Genomic DNA, 18,877 nt, shown 5'->3' on the forward strand with positions numbered 1-18,877 from the left:
AGCCAAGTTTGATTCTGTCTTCACCTGTACAGTCCTGCAGTGACCCCGAGTTCACTTTCAGCAAAAGTCCGTTATGATTTTCCTCTGGTTGGAAGAAGAGTTCTGCTTTTCCAGTGTCCCATACAAGACAGTGAGCAGCGCTGACTGGAATCTGGAACCTGACTGACTCCTGAACCATTATTAGTGGTACAGGACAGAACGGTCAGCATCTATGAACTCCTAATGCTATAATTAAAATTCTAGCTACAAAGTTCAGAGGGTGTGGGAGTTCCTTGTCTGTCAATGCTACAATTGAGCTTTAGATGATTAAGATTGTTCAGGATTGTATTTTCTGGTTTAAAAGATTGCCAAATTTTGGGACTGTATCTTTGAATGCAGCGAAGACAATAACGATAAGATGGCCTGTGCAGGAATCTGTCTGACAGTGAGTATGGTTAGTTTAATTATTAGAGATCAGAGGAAGATTCACATTGCTTTATTGAGGGGCCAGGTGCAAGATTTTTGGGTTTGGGGACAACGAGAGTACGATATACATTAAATAACAAAAAAAATGACAGTACTGTTGAGCCATCTTGTGATAGTGTCCCTTCCCCGAGCCAGAAAGCCCCGGTTCTATTCTTATTGGCTCCAGAGGCATGTCATAACATTTCTAAACACATTAATTAGAATATATCTAGAAAAAAATGAAAATAAAACGTGAGAGTATGATTTGACCCCATCATGAGTAAACCACAAGTCTCCCAAAGTCCTGGAAAACTATAATATAAATCAATTACTAAACAGTTGTGCAAACTATCCCTTTACTTCTATGATGAAAGGAAGTTGGGATGTAGAATAACTAATTAATTTTACTTTTAAGATAAAAATAGCATGCATTTCCATTGCCACGATGAGGAGGACAGAGGAAACCATTTTGACACTAGGTTACGAGCTTACATTTAACCCAGTAATATAGGAAACATAGGAACAGGAATAGGCTATCCAGCCCCCTGAGCGTGTTCTGCCACTCAATTAGATCATCGCTGATCTATGACCAGACTCCATACACCTCCATTTGACTCTTATCCCTAAATACTTTTCTTTAACAATAAATCTCAGATTTAAAGATAACAACCAATCCAGCATCTACGGCCATTAGTGGAGGAGAATTCCAAATCTCGTCCACCATTTGTGTACAGAAATGCTTCCTAACATCTCTCCTGAATGATGCTGCCCACATTCTAAGACTATGCCCCTAATTCTAGAGTTTCCAACCAGTGAAAATAGTTTATCTTTATTTATCCTATCTTTTCCTGTTAATATAGAGTGATAGAGGTTCAAATCATCCATGTCGACCAGGTTTCCCAAACTAAACTAGCCCATTTGGCCCATATCCCTAAAAACATTTCCTGTTCATCTACTTGTCCAACTGTCCTCTAAATGTTGGATCTACCACCTCCTCTGGCAGTTCATTCCATACCCTCCGTATATGCCCCCCATGATTCTGCAAACCTTTACAAAGGTCACCCCTCAGCCTTTTAAACTTCAGTGAAAACATTCCCAGCTTATTCAGCATCTCCTTATAACTTAAACCCTCCAATCCCAGGAAATCCTATGGCAACTAGAACTGTACACAGTCTTGAAACGTCGATCAGATCAGCCCTTAACCTTCTAAATCCTAGACAAAAAAAGGCCTCATTTATATGATCTGTCCTCATGACTTAACTCCTGAATTCCAGACATCAGTCTGGGAAAACTCCCTCCAAGGCCAATATACCTCTCCTAAGGTGCACTACCCAGATCTGGACTTTAAGTGGGGTCTAACTAGGATTTTGCATAACTGCAGAATAACTTCTGTACATCAGTCCTTCAGACATGAAGGCTAGTATTCAATTAGCATTCTTGGCTGTTTTCTGGGCCTGTTTGTGACATTTTAAAGATCTATGCAGCTGAACACCCAGGTCTCTTTGAATATCACAGATGGACAGCTGCTCTTGGTATACCTAATGTGGTCTGGAGCCATCTGAAATGTCGAGAGCAAGAGACTGTACCAACCAGGCCTGCGCTTTAGGCAAACAAAATGTTCACTGTGGATCTCACACTCAGATGTAAGACTGAGTGTTTGACAGGTTCGAGGTTGAAGATTTGCCCAGTTTGAAGCCAGAGGAAGTAGTTTGCAGTGCAATCCTCACAGTGAGCGCTATTCCTGGGATTTGAAGTGGCCCGCTGGGAAGTGACAAAAGAAGCAGCCCAATAAAAGATGGAAGCAGCTCTGAACTGTTTTCGATAACTATAACTTCATCAAGGTTACAATGAGTGATAAGTAAAAGGCTACTATCCACTTGTTTAAAGTATTCAGGGTTTGCAGCTCGGGTTTGGTTGTGGGTATGTTCACTGAGCTGGGAAGTTGATTTGCAGATATTTTAGCCCTGTCTGGGTGACATCTTCAGTGCTGTGGAGCCTCCTGTGAAGTGCTGCTGTACTGTCCCTTCTGGAATTTATTTGGTTCCGTTGCTGCTGCTTCCAGTTGCTCGTTGTAGTGACCGGTTTTGGATCTCAGTCTAGATATTTGTTGATGGAGTCTGTGGAAGAGTGCCATGTTTATAGAAATTCTCCGGCTGTCCTCTATTCAGCTTGTCCTATGATCATTGTGTTGTCCCAGTTGAATTTGTGATCCTTGGTGTGTGTGTATATATGTGTGTGTGTGTGTGTGTATATGTGTGTGTGTGTGTGTGTATATGTGTGTGTGTGTGTATATGTGTGTATGTGTGTGTATATGTGTGTGTATGTGTGTGTATATGTGTGTGTATGTGTGTGTATGTGTGTGTATGTGTGTGTATGTGCATGTGTGTATATGTGTGTGTGTATATGTGTGTGTGTATATGTGTGTGTGCGTGCGCGTGTGTGTGCATGTGTGTGTGTGCGTGTCTGTGTGTGTCTGTGTGTGTGTGTGTGTATGTGTGTGTGTGTGTGTGTGTGTGTGTGTGTGTGTGTGTGTATATGTGTGTGTGTATATGTGTGTGTGTGCATGTATGTGTGTGTGTGTGTGTCTGTGTCTGTGTGTGTGTATGTATGTATGTATGCGTGTGTATGTGTGTGTGTGTGTCTACTAGGGACAGCTGGTCGTGGTGTTTAGTGTCTAGTTGGTGTTTGTGGATGCGGATTGCTAGTTGTCTGCCTGTTTGTCCTATATTGTGTTTTGTGTAGTCTTTGCATGGAATCCTGGGACAACACAACAATCGTAGGACAGCCAGAGAATTCCTAGAAGTATGGTACTCAGACATGGACTCCATCAACAAACACATCGACCTAGGTCCACTATGTGGGCCACTACAACGAGCAACTGGATCTGACAACCAGAAGTAGCAGGAACACAACCAAATAAATTTCAGAAGGGACAGTACAGCAGCGCTTCACAGGAGGTTCCAAAGCACTGAAGATGTCGCCTCGACAAGGGATGAAACATCTGCAAACATACCCATAACCACGACAGTTTGAAGTATTATTATACCCCATACAAATGAAAACAGTGAGTTAATGCTTTTAGTAATTTGTCACAGTAAAGTTAAATGTGAAGTCTGCAGTGTTATGTTATTCTTTCAGTTAAATTTGAAGATAAAATGTCTCTTTAAAAGGTATTGGCTTCCATGGAGACTGTCAGAAACTGCTGTGGCTTTCAAGCCCACATCAGAACTGAGCTGCATAGGTTCCTTAGCACTACATCTACACTGACATCAACACCAGTGCAACAACAGCAGTTCAGCCTGATCCAACCCTTCAAATGCAAAACACTGTTAAGCTGCAGACTGTTAAAAGGACACTGGGCCAGGGCCATTTAATGAAGGGCTTATGCCAGAAACATCGATTCTCCTGCTCCTTGGATGCTGGCTGAACAGCTGTGCTTTTCCAGCACCACACTCTTGACCCAAGGATCTTTACCAAAAACTATCACACAGATTAGGCCAGGCTTGGTTGGGGAGTAGAGAACTCTTCACACATGGGAACGTGAGAGGGGGAGAAAGAACAGCGCAGCAGGTCAGGCAGCATCCAGGGAACAGGAGAATCGACGTTTCGGGCATAAGCCCTTCTTCAGGAATCCTGAAGAAGGGCTTATGCCCGAAACGTCGATTCTCCTGTTCCTTGGATGCTGCCTGACCTGCTGCGCTGTTGCAGCAACACATTTTCAGCTCTGATCTCCAGCATCTGCAGTCCTCACTTTCTCCTCTGGGGAGAAAGAACAGGCCATTTATGGGGTCAAACACTGACGGACACATTCTGGGAGTGGCAAAAGATTCAGCCTGAATTCTAGGCAAGATAGCTTGAGGGACATTGCAAATCTATAAGATCAATGGGAGTCTGAGCTTTATAACTCTGCTTTTCCATCAGGACTTCTGACCATTTTTAATAAGTGAACACCCTGGACATCCCAAGTAAATTCTTGACAAACGTGCTTCCATAGAATCGAGAAAGATAGTTTGTGCATCAGTGACATTCCGAAACAGCATGGAACGTACATACATACATACACCACTTAAACATGGAGGGTTGGTGGCGGGCGGAGGAGGAATGTGCGTCAACTAAAAAAAAGTGTTTTGCAGCCCACTCCGACTGCTGCTCCTCATTATTAACAACATCTCAACTAGTAGTTAAACTTTAGTTACCTGGCTCCACCCCCTCCTAAGACCAGTGCGATCGTGTTTCCTGTGAGGATTCGAGCCAGTCGAGAAAAGTCACTGTGTCGATCTGCTGTTTTCTCAAATAGTTTTTCATACATCTCCCTCTGAAAGAAGAATGATAATTACTCCTTGTCCTTCTCAACTTCCAAGACAACTTTCTTCTACCTCACTTAACATTGCTTGCTCCAGACCCTTACTGCCTCATTGCCAAAGCATGCATTCCCAGCAAGCTACCCACAGTAAATTAGTTATTCCAATTTTCCCACCTCGCCTCACAGATCTGCACTCCTGCAGCCACCGGTGGTCAGATAGCCCATGCCCAGTTACCAATTTTTGGAGGCTCCGACGAGAGAAGATCCTGCGAGGACACTTGATGTGAAAATGTCCTGAACACCAGCTCCTCATGTTCAGCCACTCCACGGTCCGGGAAGGACTGGGACCATCTTCCTTATGTAGAAGGATGAGTTGCTTCAGTGCCCGGACAGCTGTGTTCTCTAACATCTGTTCCAGCTGCAGAGATGGAGTGCAGAGACATATAACCAAGAAATACTAGCTGTGTAGACACATACTCCATGTGAGAGGGGCATGGATGGACAGCACAAATGTAAAGGTTGCCTCTTTATATTTTTCTGTATTTTCAATTGTGGACTGAAAAGGGAAAAAAGACTGTTTTAAAAACCAAGGATTGTGGAAAGGATTGCTGTACTTCAGGAAAGTTACCTGACAGTGCACGCAAGGTAGGAGTAACGTTGAGTTTTGAGTCTAGATGAGTCTTCATCAGAGCCGATGTGAAGTGTAGAGGAGACAGCATTTATGCTATATTGGGGAGAGGGGGTGGTGGGGGGCACGAGGGGCAAAGGGGTGCTGATCCACTGCTGTATAAATGCTGGCCCCTCCACACTTCAGCTCCAAAAAGAAAGTCTTCTAGATTCTCAACGTTAGCTGTCTCTCTCTGCACGGCTGCTGCCTGAAGTACTGTGACTTTCAGCATTTTTTGTTATCACTGCTTGGAAGGTGGTCGAGGTAGAAACCCTCATAACGTTTAAGTAGTATTTAGATGTGCACTTGCAATGGTAAGGCATACAAGGCTATGAATCGTACGAAGGGATGAGCGCTTTAGCCAGTAGAGATATATTTGTTGGCATTCAGAATTGTTTACCTGTAGCTAGAATCTAGTTATTTGTAATAAACAGCAATTTTTGTCAAGTGTAAAATCTTAGTTTGTAGTTCCTGTCAACCTGGGTCTGAAGGTCAATTTGGGGAACTCTGTGCACTTGAATAACATCTTTAAATTTTGTGACAACTCAGAATAATATGGCTTGATTTCTGAATTTTTCAAGATTTTGAACACTTCAATGACATCTGTTTTCACCTTCCTGACCTTCAGAAGAATGAGCCCAGCTTCCCCAGTCACCTCACAGAAGGGAAGTTCCTCACCCATTGCATGGTCCTAGGAAATCTCCAGTGGGAGACAAAAGCACTGCCTGTGCTACAGTATCCAGGGACCAGCAGGAAAATCCCATTCTCAGGTCAGAGAACAGATTTTACTTAAATTGCTGTAATCTTGACATTTAGCCATCTAGCACTCGGGGATGGGAACAAATATACATCATTCTCAAAATTTCCAAGCAAGTGCATCATTATTGCCTTATAAAGTTTGTTTTAACAGAAAAAGCGGAACACGTCTTAAAAATAAATGCCACATCTGAAAGGATCCTTTATCTTTTCTCCTTATTAATGTGAATGTGTTGCTCCTTAAATTAAAATTCTTTCACGTAAGGTGGGAGTCACTAGTAAGGGCCAACAACTGTTTTTCATCCTTAACTGAGTGGTTTACTCCATCATATTCAGTGGGGCAGTTAACAGCCAACCTGCAGTGAATCTGGAATCATATATAAGTGAGGATGGCAGATTTTCTCCTCTGAAAGGACTTTAACCAATCAGATGGATTTTTCTGCTCCAATCAATGATGGTCAGCATGTCCACCAATACGAAGACTAATTTTGTATTCCACATTGTATTAATCAATTTAATTTTCACCAACTACCATGGTGGGATTTGAACCCACGGACCAAAGGATTAGCTTCGAGCCTCTGGGTTACAGAACTTAAAACATTACAGTGCAGTACAGGCCCTTCGGCCCTCGATGTTGTGCTGACCTGTGGAGTCAATCTGAAGCCTATCTATCCTACACTATTCCATTTTCATTCATGTGTTTATCCAATGGTTAGGGACGTTATCATTGCGCCTCCATACCCCTGCATTTCTCCATTTCAGGCTTCCAGAAGCAAGACGATAGAAAGCAAAAGTTGGTTATACAAACATATCAAGTGAACAACTTCAATTATTCATTCCCTTGAATTGTGACACAGCATGGGCTAGCTTTGCACTGTGTGCAATTCCAACACTGAACTCAATGGTTTGCTCAAAGTGCTACCTTCCAGCAAAAAACACTAGTTGCAGATGGTGGCACGGTGGCTCAGTGGTTAGCACTGCTGCCTCATAGCGCCAGGGACCTCAATTCCAACCTCAGGTGACTGTGAAAACTCCACACAGACATGCTCCCTGGCTCTTCCTCTGGGTGCTCCGATTTCCTCCCACAGTCTAAAGGTGTGCATGTAGGGTGGATTGGCCGTGCTAAATTACCCATAGTGTTCAGGGATTTCAGACAAGTTAGGTTAGCCATGGGTAAGACAGGACTACAAGGATACGGTCTCGGTGGGTCGGTATGGACTTCATGGACTGAATGGCTTGCTTCCACACTGTGGGGATTCTACGATTCTATGATGTGTCATCATGGAAATACAGTGGTACAGAGGAAATGCTACACCATTGACTAACACATTAAACTGAGGCCCTGCCTGTCCCCTCAGATGGGCAATGAAAGATTGCAAAACATTAATCAAAAATTAAGATGATGAGAGGCATAAATAGAGTGAATAGCCAGAGACTTTTTCCCAGGGCAGAAACATCTATCACGAGGGGACACAATTTTAAGGGACTTGGAGGAACGTTCAGAGGAGATGTCAGAGGTGGATTATTACACAGAGTGGTGGGTGCGTGGAATGCACATTAGGGACATTTAAGTGACTCTTGGATAGGCACATGGATGATAGTAAGATGAACGATATGTAGGTTAGTCTGATCTTAGAGTAGAATAAAAGGCTGGCACAACATCGAGGGCTGAAGGGCCTGTACTGTGCTATACTGCTCTATGTCTATGTTGAAGATGAGGAGAGGATTTCTCAAAGGGTGTTATCTCATTTATTGTAATATACCTTTAATTAAAATCCCTTCTAGGCCAAATATGTAAAACTTCCTGAATATAGTTAAAACTTTCTAGAAATAGACACAATTCAAGGAATTCAAATATCCTAAGTTCTATTCCCCAAGTGGCTGGGACAATTTCTTTCCTATCTTTCTGCGGCTGTATAGATTTACTTTTCTATTACTCTGCTCCCTTACCTTTCCCTAGTTATCACAGCCAGTGGGTTTTCATCAGTGACATCAGGTTGCTGCCAACAACTCAATCTATCAACCAATTTACACAGTAGGTTACAGGGAATGAGCCAGAAATGCTATGCAGGGTCTCATGCTACCTCTCCCAAGGTGGGCTCTTGGTCTCCGAGTCCGATGATGAGGATGCAGTCAGCCTGCCGAATGCAGCGTTGGGTCCAAGGTGTCATGCCGTAGTCAGTCTGGTACAACACAATGCGGTGGATATCCTCTTGCTGGGCCAGCCAGCCTGACAGACGGTATTCATGGATGCTGAAAAAGGGGATCAAAACACTGATTGTTTGCCCACAAAGCAGCCTATGTAGCTAGTCTACTCTACCTGACAACTGTCAACGTCAATGGGAAGACAACTCTCGAACATGAAAGCAGTCAGCATTGAACCAAGTTGGAATAAGCAACATTCTCCTGCGAAGGCCACTGCCTCCAATGGGTAGCAAACTAAACTAGATCAGGACAGCTACATTCAGGCACTGCAAACCATCCTGATGGTTAAACAAACATGGAAAACTTAACAGATGTTAATTCATTTCATATACACTGGCAATGACTCTCACAGTTCAGTGGGGGATGACCAGGGGTGGGCTAGGCAATGGGTTTCTTGAACAAACAATGCTAGATATTTTTAATCAACCTCTTTGGATGCATTATTACCCACCTCCAGGGGCAGGTGGGACTTGAACATGGACCTTCTGGTCTAAGAGGTAGGGACTAATAGTCCTAGAATCATTGAAGAAAGGATTGGGAAGGTGATTCAGGAGATGAGTGACAGTAATAGGGTGGTTGTTATGGGGGACTTTAACTTTCCTGATATTGATTGGGAAAGCTATAGCTCAAGTTCGTTAGATGGGTCAGTGTTTGTTCAATGTGTGCAGGAGAGTTTCCTGACACAATATGTAGACAGGCCAACAAGAGGTGAGGCCATACTGGATTTGGTTCTGGGTAACGAACCAGGCCAGGTGTTAGAATTCGAGGTAGGTGAGCACTTTGGGGATAGTGACCATAATTCGGTGATTTTTACACTCGTGATGGAGAGGGATAAGTGTGTACTACAGGGCAAGAATTATAGCTGGGGTAAGGGAAATTATGATGCGGTGAGGCATGACTTAGGATGTGTGGCTTGGAAAAGTAGACTCCAAGGCAAGAGTGTAAATGATATGTGGAACTTGTTCAAGGGGCAACTACTGAGTGTCCTTGATAATTATGTACCTGTCAGGCAGGAAGGAAAGGGTCGTGCGAGGGAGCCGTGGTTTAATAAGGAATTGGAATCCCTTGTTAAATGGAAGAGGGCGGCCTATCTCAAGATGAGACGTGAAGGTTCAATTGGGGCGATTGAGAGTTATAGGGTAGCCAGGAAGGACCTGAAGAGAGAGCTAAAAGCAGCAAGGAGGGGACATGAAAGGTCCTTAGTAGATAGGATTAGGGAAAACCCTAAGGCTTTCTATAGGTATGTTAGGAATAAAAGAATGACTAGGGTAGGAATAGGTCCAGTCAAGGATAGTAGGGGGAAGTTGCGTGTGGAGGCGGAAGAGATTGGGGAGGCACTGAATGAATACTTTTCTTCAGTATTCACTCAGGAACAGGGCATTGTTGTCGATGAGAATACTGAGGCACAAATAAGTAGAATGGATGGCTTTGAGGTATGTAGAGAAGAGGTGTTGGAAATCCTGGAAAAGGTGAAAATAGATAAGTCCCCTGGGCCTGATGGCATTTATCCTAGGATTCTCTGGGAAGCAAGGGAGGAGATTGCAGAGCCATTGGCCTTGATTTTTATGTCCTCTTTGTCTACAGGAGTAGTCCCAGAAGACTGGAGGATAGCAAATGTGGTTCCCTTGTTCAAAAAGGGGAGTAGGGATAGCCCTAGTAACTATAGGCCGGTGAGTCTCACTTCTGTTGTGGGCAAAGTCTTAGAGAGAATTGTAAGGGATAGGATTTATGCACATCTGGATAGGAATAATGTGATCAAGGATAGTCAGCATGGTTTTGTGAAGGGCAAGTCGTGCCTCACAAACCTTATTGAATTCTTTGAAAAGGTGACGAAGGAGGTTGATGAGGGGAAAGCGGTAGATGTGGTATATATGGATTTTAGTAAGGCGTTTGATAAGGTTCCCCATGGTAGGCTACTGCAGAAAATACGGAGATATGGCATTGAGGGTGAGTTGGAGGTTTGGATTAGAAATTGGCTGGATGGAAGAAGACAGAGGGTAGTAGTTGATGGCAAAGTTTCTTCATGGAGTGCCGTCACTAGCGGTGTTCCACAAGGATCTGTTTTGGGACCATTGCTGTTTGTCATTTTTATAAATGACCTGGAAGAGGGGTTAGAAGGTTGGGTGAGCAAGTTTGCGGATGATACGAAAGTCGGAGGAGTTGTTGACAGTGAGGAAGCATGTGGCAGGTTACAGCAGGATATAGAGAAGCTGCAGAGCTGGGCAGAAAGGTGGCAGATGGAATTCAATGTAGCTAAGTGCGAGGTGATTCACTTTGGGAAGAATAACAAAAAGATGGGGTACTGGGCTAATGGTCGGATACTTGGTAGTGTGGATGAGCAGAGGGATCTTGGTGTCCATGTACACAGATCTCTGAAAGTTGCCACCCAGGTAAATAGTGCGGTGAGGAAGGCATATGGCGTACTGGCTTTTATTGGTAGAGGAATTGAGTTCCGGAGTCCTGAGGTCATGATGCAGTTGTATAAGACTCTGGTACGGCCGCATCTGGAATATTGTGTGCAGTTTTGGTCGCCATACTATAGGAAGGATGTGGAGGCATTGGAACGGGTGCAGAGGAGGTTTACCAGGATGTTGCCTGGTATGGAAGGAAAATCGTATGAGGAAAGACTGAGGCACTTGGGGCTGTTTTCACTAGAGAAAAGAAGGTTTAGGGGTGACTTGATTGAGGTGTACAAGATGATTAGGGGGTTAGATAGGGTCGACAGTATGAACCTTTTCCCGCGTATTGAGTCGGGTATTACAAGGGGGCATAGCTTTAAATTAAGGGGGGGTAGATATAGGACTGATGTTAGGGGTAGGTTCTTCACTCAGCGAGTTGTTAGTTCATGGAATGCCCTGCCAGTAACAGTGGTGGACTCTCCCTCTTTATGGGCATTTAAGAGGGCATTGGATAGGTATATGGAGGATAGTGGGTTAGTGTAGTTTAGGTGGGCTTGGATCGGCGCAACATCGAGGGCCCAAGGGCCTGTACTGCGCTGTATTCTTCTATGTTCTATGACTCTACCACAAGCACATGTAACTAATGCGAGTTATTATGCATTATTTATTGCAACAACACAATGGGTGTTTCAGTGGTATTTTTGCATAGAATACTGCTTGAAGCATCAAAAGTTTCCAATAATGTATGGATGTCTTTCCCACAAATATTCCAACAAAGCAAAATGGCAGGTGCGGACAGCATTTGAGTATGCTTGAACTATACTGTAAATTTATAGGCTTGTCTTCTCAAAATTGCATGATGCCTGGAGTTATTTTTGAGCTGTGACAGCAATGATAGTAATATTAACAGAGTGTCAGTAGAAGCAGATGGCACAAAACAGCAGCTTGTTTCCCATCTCCTCCTGCTCCCAAACTGTGCATTAACATCTCACCCATCTGCTTTGGGCAAGAAGAAAGGAGTCTCATGAATTTAAAACATAATTTTGGCCTTTGGCTGAAAATAAGTAGATGCTGAAGTAGTTCAGATTTAATTGCATGTCCATCCAGTACACGTATGAAGGTACAGTTCCCAGGCTAAATTAAAGACATGAAAAACTCCCTACTTCCTGTTTCACATGAGAGATCATCTTAAAGATACAAGGGTGGTCACAGTACATCCTGAGCATCAGGCGTACGGAGTGACACTGTAGGTAAAAGGAAGCACTCTGCACTGTATGACACTGGACAGGTTTTGTTTCATTCTCAAACGATGCTCCAAGATGGTTATAATTAAAATAAAAGGAACTATTCCCTGTCAAGCTACCCAGTACCATCACCACCTTCATTTCTCATGAAATTTCAAACATCCCCAGGAGAAACCTGCCTGTGAGGAGGACTACACACGATCTTAACTTTGCCAAGACTTCATTATTTTATTTAGTCTTGTCTGGGATCATTGGCAAGGCCAGCAGTTTTTTGCCCATCAATGCTACAAATGATTGGGTCTCTAGGTCATTTCAGTCAGCAGTTAAGAGTGAGCCAAATTATTGTGGGTCTGGAGCCACATATAGGCCCGATGAGGGAAGGACAGTAGTGAATTAAGTGGATATTTACAACAACAGTGACAGGGTTACACGGTTACCATTGAATCAGCTCTTAATTGTAGAATTCTTTTTTGTACAGAATTCAACTTTCACCATGTGCTACAGTGGGACTCAAACCACCATGTGCCACAGTGGGACTCAAATCACCATGTGCCACAGTGGGACTCAAATCAATGTCTCCAGAACATCAGCCGAGAGCTTTATATTACTGACCAGGTGTCATAACCATTAAGCCATCACCTCCCTTAAATCCCCATTGATAAACAACTATCTGATTGATCTTTGAGAAATCAGTTCAGATTTGTTTGACGCATGTAACTAAATTGTGGATAAAGTTATGCCAGGAAATGCCTGCTTTTAATAACTTAATAAAGTTAATTATTATTCATCTTTAAATCATCTGTCCCTAAAATCACATATCACCAGATAGCAGCAACATCCCAGTTATAAACTGCAATTCAGGCGGAATACAGTATTGCATACCATACAGTTTGAGATGATTGATATTCTTAGTCAGTATTCTTACCTGTCCAGTGCTGACGCACCCAGACGCTGCCGAATAATATCACTGGTCATCAGCAATGTGGGCCCTAGCAAGTTACAAAGACAGCCATTGAGAGTTATTGTCATCGTCAACACCACACTGGGTAAGCAGTCAAAGCAATTCACTAGCCAGGCAGCATGTGGATCAGATGGTAAAAGACTCAGAAATACTCCCCAATCCCCTCCTTGTTCCTGGGAGCAGGCCAAGTCCGAATGAGGTCAGTCGCCGAGAAAACATTTCTGCATCAAAGCAAATCAGAGAAGTACCAGCCTCATAGTGGAGATGTGAAGCAATCGCTGCTGAGGGAAATCCACATAGACATGGGCATCGGGTGAAAACTGATTGAACATGACTGTGATGGCATGACAGTTCAATAGAGCGCTGGCACTGAACCCTCATACACTTCAGCCATTGTTTGACTGTGGAGGGTCAGAGGTTGAGGGTGACCTTGTTGAGGTTTATAAAATTATAAGGGGCATGGATAGGATGAATAGTCAAGGTCTTTTCCCTGGGGTGGGCAAGTCCAGAACTAGGGGGCACAGGATTAAGATGAGAGGGGAAAGATTTAAAAGGGTCTAAGGACTTTTTCACACAGAGGATGGTGTGTGTATGGAATGAATTTTCAGAGGAAGTTGTGGAGGCTGAACATAGAACATAGAACATAGAAGAATACAGCGCAGTACAGGCCCTTGGGCCCTCGATGTTGCGCCGATCCAAGCCCACCTAAACTACACTAACCCACTATCCTCCATATACCTATCCAATGCCCTCTTAAATGCCCATAAAGAGGGAGAGTCCACCACTGTTACTGGCAGGGCATTCCATGAACTAACGACTCGCTGAGTGAAGAACCTACCCCTAACATCAGTCCTATATCTACCCCCCCTTAATTTAAAGCTATGCCCCCTTGTAATACCCGACTCAATACGCGGGAAAAGGTTCATACTGGTACAATTACAACATGTAAAAAGCATCTGGATGGGTATATGAATAGGAAGAATTTAGAGGGTTATGGGCCAAGTGCTGGTAAATAGAAGTAGATTAGGTTAGGATATCTGGTCAGCATGGACGAGTTGGAGCGGAAGGTCTGTTTCTCTTCTGTACATCTCTCTGATTCTAAAGGGAAACTAGACTTCAGGGAAGAGAGAACACTGAAAAAAGAAAACCGGGATTAAAGGATGGAACACAAAGAAAAAAAATCTCTCCCAAAAGATATCATTGATATTGATTTCTCTATAATCTGATGAAAGGTGTTTCAATTGGAGAACATTTATTGGCTTGTTATAGAATTCAAAGATAGTAGGGGGCAGATAATCACTTCTGCATTTAAACCTGCCATTATTTTAATGTAATTGGCTTTGTACATTTGGACCTGCCAGTTTCTTTACAATTTCCACTTGGTGAATGTATCTTGAGGATGAATTTATTTGTGGTGAATGCACCTTTCTTATCCCTCCTGCACAAACCACAGAACCTCAGCAGCTCGTGAGCAACGTGTTGATTGTTTGCAAGGTTGACTAGAGTGCTGAGAGTTGGACGAGTTTGGGAAATCTTAAGCTTGGTCTAAAAATTTAACTTTATTCATAGTTATCATTTAACGTCTTTGACTCTCTTCAAAACTAATTTTCATCCAGGCTGAAAATCCCAAGAATTCTCTGCCTGAGACCAGCTGAAGGTAATTAATTCAGGAAAGTGGCTTCATCTGTTTTTTTCTTTAACCTGAGGCCTGAGCTAACAGAATAGCATATAAACAATAGCATCTCAGTGCAAATTAATGTGGAGTGCAACTGAGCTGGGTACTGAGAGTTGTGTGAATAAGGTAGTTAGTTGAAGGAGATGCCATTTTGCTTTTTGTATTCAATCTGTCGTAATTGGTCCTCCATTAAGGGAAGAAGTTGGCTGCTTAATGAGTATTTGGATTTAAAACAGTTCAGGAAGAAGTGGTATGATTAATATATTAAAAAAATGATTATAAATAATTGGATCAAGTAAACTGAATAATTAAAACACATTAAAGATTGTGACACGTCACAAGTGTTGTGACAACTTGAGAGAGCTCCTGGGTGCTGGTCTGATCAGAGTCCAACATATTAGGGAAAGTTGCTTGGATATTTTGAACCAGGAGGTGGTCACACCCCATTGGTATTGGATTCTGATTTAATCAGTGGTCAGGTACAGGGGATCATGACTACAGCTGAGACAGTCAGTGGGTCCAGAGGGAAGAGATAATCTCTTCCCAACAAAGTGAAAGAGTATGAGATGCAGAAGGATGAGCTAACTGAGCAAAGTACTGTGGTGCAGGAAGCCAATTAAGTGGGTGGAGCAAAAAGAAATATAGTGGTAGAGGAGAGTGGAAAGGGACTGACAGTGTTCTCTGCAACAAAGAACAAGAGTCCAGAGAACCATGTTGCCCACCCAGTGCCAGGATTCAGGATATCTGTTCAAGGTGGGAGAGGAACTTACAATGGGAGGGGTAAAATAATAAAAGGACACTTAATGCACAGTGAGTATGTTTAAAGAAAACTATTTTGGCCTATTTTTAAGGGCTGAACATGCCTTGCTCCTCGGAGGGAAGGGTATGATGGGCTCCCCAAAGAGTGTGTGCGTGACCTTTGTGACATGATTGAATTATAACTGAATAGCTGATTGGAACACCTCAGCGGGTATTTAGCTAAGTCACTGAGAGACTGGGGTCATGTGTAATTCAGGCCAAGCAGTTGCAACAGAATTCCCTTTCCTGAAGGACTGTGGTGAACTGGCTGGATCTGTTGGGCCAAGTGCAGGGAGGTGGGGTTACTGTGGATGGACATTTTGGTCAGCCAAAGGGCCTGTCTCCATGCTGTAGGACTGTATGACAAAACTGAAGACTGTGTATCTGAATATATAGAGCATTCAAAACAAAGCAGATGATGAGCTGACAGCAGAAATTGAAATCCCAGAGTTATGGTGGAGGAAGAGGCCATTCGGCCTGTCATATTTACTCCAAATCTCTGAGCATTTTGGCCTTAGTGCAATTTCCGTATAACCCTGCACATTATTTAAGTAGAAATAATCATCCAATGCCCTTTTGAATACTTCAACCACATTTCCAGGCAGCGAATGCCAGACCCTAAGTAATCACTGTGTGGAAAACCTCTCTTACCTCATAATTTCTTGTTTTGCAAAACACTTTAAAACCGTACCTTCCAATTCCTGATCTGTTTATAAGAGGGTACAGTTTCCTGATCTGTTTATAAGAGGGTACAGTTTCTCCCTATTCATTCTGTCAAGACTCATGATTTTGAAAAGTTCAACAAAAGCTCCTCTGAACCTTCTCTCCTCAAAAGGAAAACATCCCAAACATCTCCAATCTTTTCTCATCTCTGGAACCATGCTCTCCAATGAAAACAGTCCCAACTGCTTCAACGTTTCACATTCCTGGAACCATTCTTGACAATCACTTCGGCACTCTCTGCAATGCATTCACATCCTTCTTAAGGTGTGGCACTCAGAACTGTACACAATACTTCAGCTGAGGTCCTATAAGTGTTGTATATAGTTCAACATAAACTCCCTGCCTTTGTACTTTATGCTATTAATGAAGCCGAGAATACCATATTCTTGATCAACAGCCCTCTTCTTGTCCTGCCACCTTTACCGACTTAGGCACATATATACCAGGTCTCTATGCTCTTACACACTCCTTAGAGTAGTACCCTTTACTTTACAATGGTCTCTCCATGTACTTTGTACCAACATGCACATCACCTCACAATTCTCTGCATTAAACTGCATTTACCACCTATCTGCCCACTCATTCAACTTATCAATGTTCCCTTGAAGTTCTACACTGTCCTTCTCACAGTTTACTATACTCACAATTTTCGTACTGACCACAAATTTTGAAATTGTTCCCTACACTGAGATCTATATGGAGAAAATGAGGACAACAGATGCTGGAGATCAGAGTTGAAAATTGTGTCACTGGAAAAGCACAGCAGGTCAGGCCGCATCCAAGAAGCAGGAGAGTCGATGTTTCGGCCATAAGCCCTTCATCAGGAATATACATACACACACACACATATATATATAAAATAAAGCAAAGGTTCCATTACTGACCTTCGGGGAATTCTACTACAAACCTTTCTCAGCCCGAATATTACTCTGCCAAACCCTCAGCTAATTATATATCCGTCTTGCTGCATCCCTTTTTATTCCATGAGCTATAACTTTTCTGAAGTCTGTTGTATAGCATAGTATCAGATGCCTTTCAAACGTCCAAGTACATCACAGTGACAGCATTTCACTCAACACTGTTACCGCTTTGAATATTGGATTATCTGGCAAGATCGCAAGGTCCCGATGCTTGGCTAAACTATGTTATCCGATATTCAATTATCCAGAACTCAATTAAATCAAACAAAATACTCTCTGCCCATGTCCTTCAGATAATCGAGGTTCCCCAGTACATATGGCTCTCCATTAGACAATTCAGGCTCGGTATTCTGAAGTAACCCCCAGTTTTCCACAGGATTATTAATTTAGTCCTGCTTAATTACTTCTCAAAATATTCCAACCAAAGTTAAACAAGCTGGTCTGAAACTGCTGAGCTTATTTTAACAACCTTTTTTTTTGAACTAGGGCATAATGTTTGCAATTCTATAGACCTCCAACATCACCCCCCAAATAACTGACAGTTGGCTGTAGGACGACAAATTGGGTCCCAAATATTGAAAGGTACAGGACATTTAGAAAAGGGAAGAAGGTAGAAGGGTGGCTCTCAATTAATTATGGCATTAACATGAGAGGGGATGACCTACATTCAGGCAACAAGGATGTAGAAGTGGTATAGGTAGGGACGAGAAATGATAAAAGCAAGATGTCACTTGTGAGAGTTGTACACACACTCACCAATAGTAGCTCGACAGTAAGGTAAATAATGTCAAAGGTAAAGTCATCAGAGTTTTACAAGATCACAGGATTGCTCTCAGAGAGAGAAGATTGTGGTGGTTTAACTTGAGTGTTACCACATCTCAGATGAGGGGAAAAGTTCAGGAGGAAGAATCCTTCACATAAGGGGAACTGAACCTACATTGTAGATTTCACATAGCATCACAAACCAGCCATTCAGCCAACTGAGCTAACTAACCCCTCAGGGTTTGCATTTAAACCCAGACAGACTGGAGAAATAAGATGGACCAAGGTAGCCCAGGTGAACACTTCATGAGGAGTTTTTAGGATAGTTTCTTAGAACATATTCTGGAGTGAGACAGCTGGCTGTATTCGATCTGGTATTGTACATCAAGATCATTTAACAACTAGAGTGAAGGCACCCTGAGGGAATAATGATCATGATGTGAGTGGATTTTACATTCTATTTGAATTCAAGAAGAATGAATTCAAGCCTATTATTTTAAACTTATGTAAGGGTATGGAAGGTCAGCTATTTAAAAAAAATGAACTGGCAAGTTAGGTTAAGAACACAGTGGCAGTCACTTTTTTGATTCATTCATAAGACTAGCATTTCACTGGCTGGGCCAGCATTTATTGCCTGTCCCTAATTGCCCCTGAGGATGTGGTCGTGAGCTGCTTTCTTGAGCTGCTTTCTTGAATTGTGTAGTCCCACAATGCCATTAGGGAGGGAGTTTCAATATTTTGATCCAGCGACACTGAAGGAACAGTAGTATATTTTTAAAGTCAGGATGGTACCTTGGAGGGGAACTTGCAGGTGGTATCCATTCACCAAGTGGAGAGTTATTGACACTGATCCAGCTTCCTCACAGCCAGTTCTCAGAGTGAGCAGGATGTCTGACATTCCTGTTCTTATCTGTCAGCCAGGACTCCCCGATTGGATCAGATTAACCACCCAAATCCAGGAACTCCTATTCTATTTTATTCTATTCTAACCTCGTTACAATCACCCTGTTGGAGTCAGAG

The 18,877-nt window shown here is 42.8% G+C and overlaps 1 protein-coding gene across 1 annotated transcript in view; it reads right to left on the reverse strand.

Annotated features, from left to right (window-relative positions):
- pnpla6 (patatin-like phospholipase domain containing 6) overlaps positions 1 to 18,877 on the reverse strand; it is a 157,838-nt gene that overhangs the window by 58,869 nt on the left and 80,092 nt on the right. The window contains exons 19-22 of the mRNA XM_087983348.1: positions 12,944 to 13,007; positions 8,255 to 8,423; positions 4,983 to 5,165; positions 4,641 to 4,759 (exon numbers count right to left, since the gene is read on the reverse strand). Coding sequence (XP_087839474.1) covers positions 4,641 to 4,759; positions 4,983 to 5,165; positions 8,255 to 8,423; positions 12,944 to 13,007 — 535 coding nt within the window. The remainder of the gene's footprint in view (positions 1 to 4,640; positions 4,760 to 4,982; positions 5,166 to 8,254; positions 8,424 to 12,943; positions 13,008 to 18,877) is intronic.

Source organism: Chiloscyllium plagiosum, unplaced genomic scaffold (assembly GCF_037043375.1).
Source record: "Chiloscyllium plagiosum isolate Xiang-an unplaced genomic scaffold, Cpla_swu_hap1 HiC_scaffold_45, whole genome shotgun sequence".
Classification (NCBI taxonomy): domain Eukaryota; kingdom Metazoa; phylum Chordata; class Chondrichthyes; order Orectolobiformes; family Hemiscylliidae; genus Chiloscyllium; species Chiloscyllium plagiosum.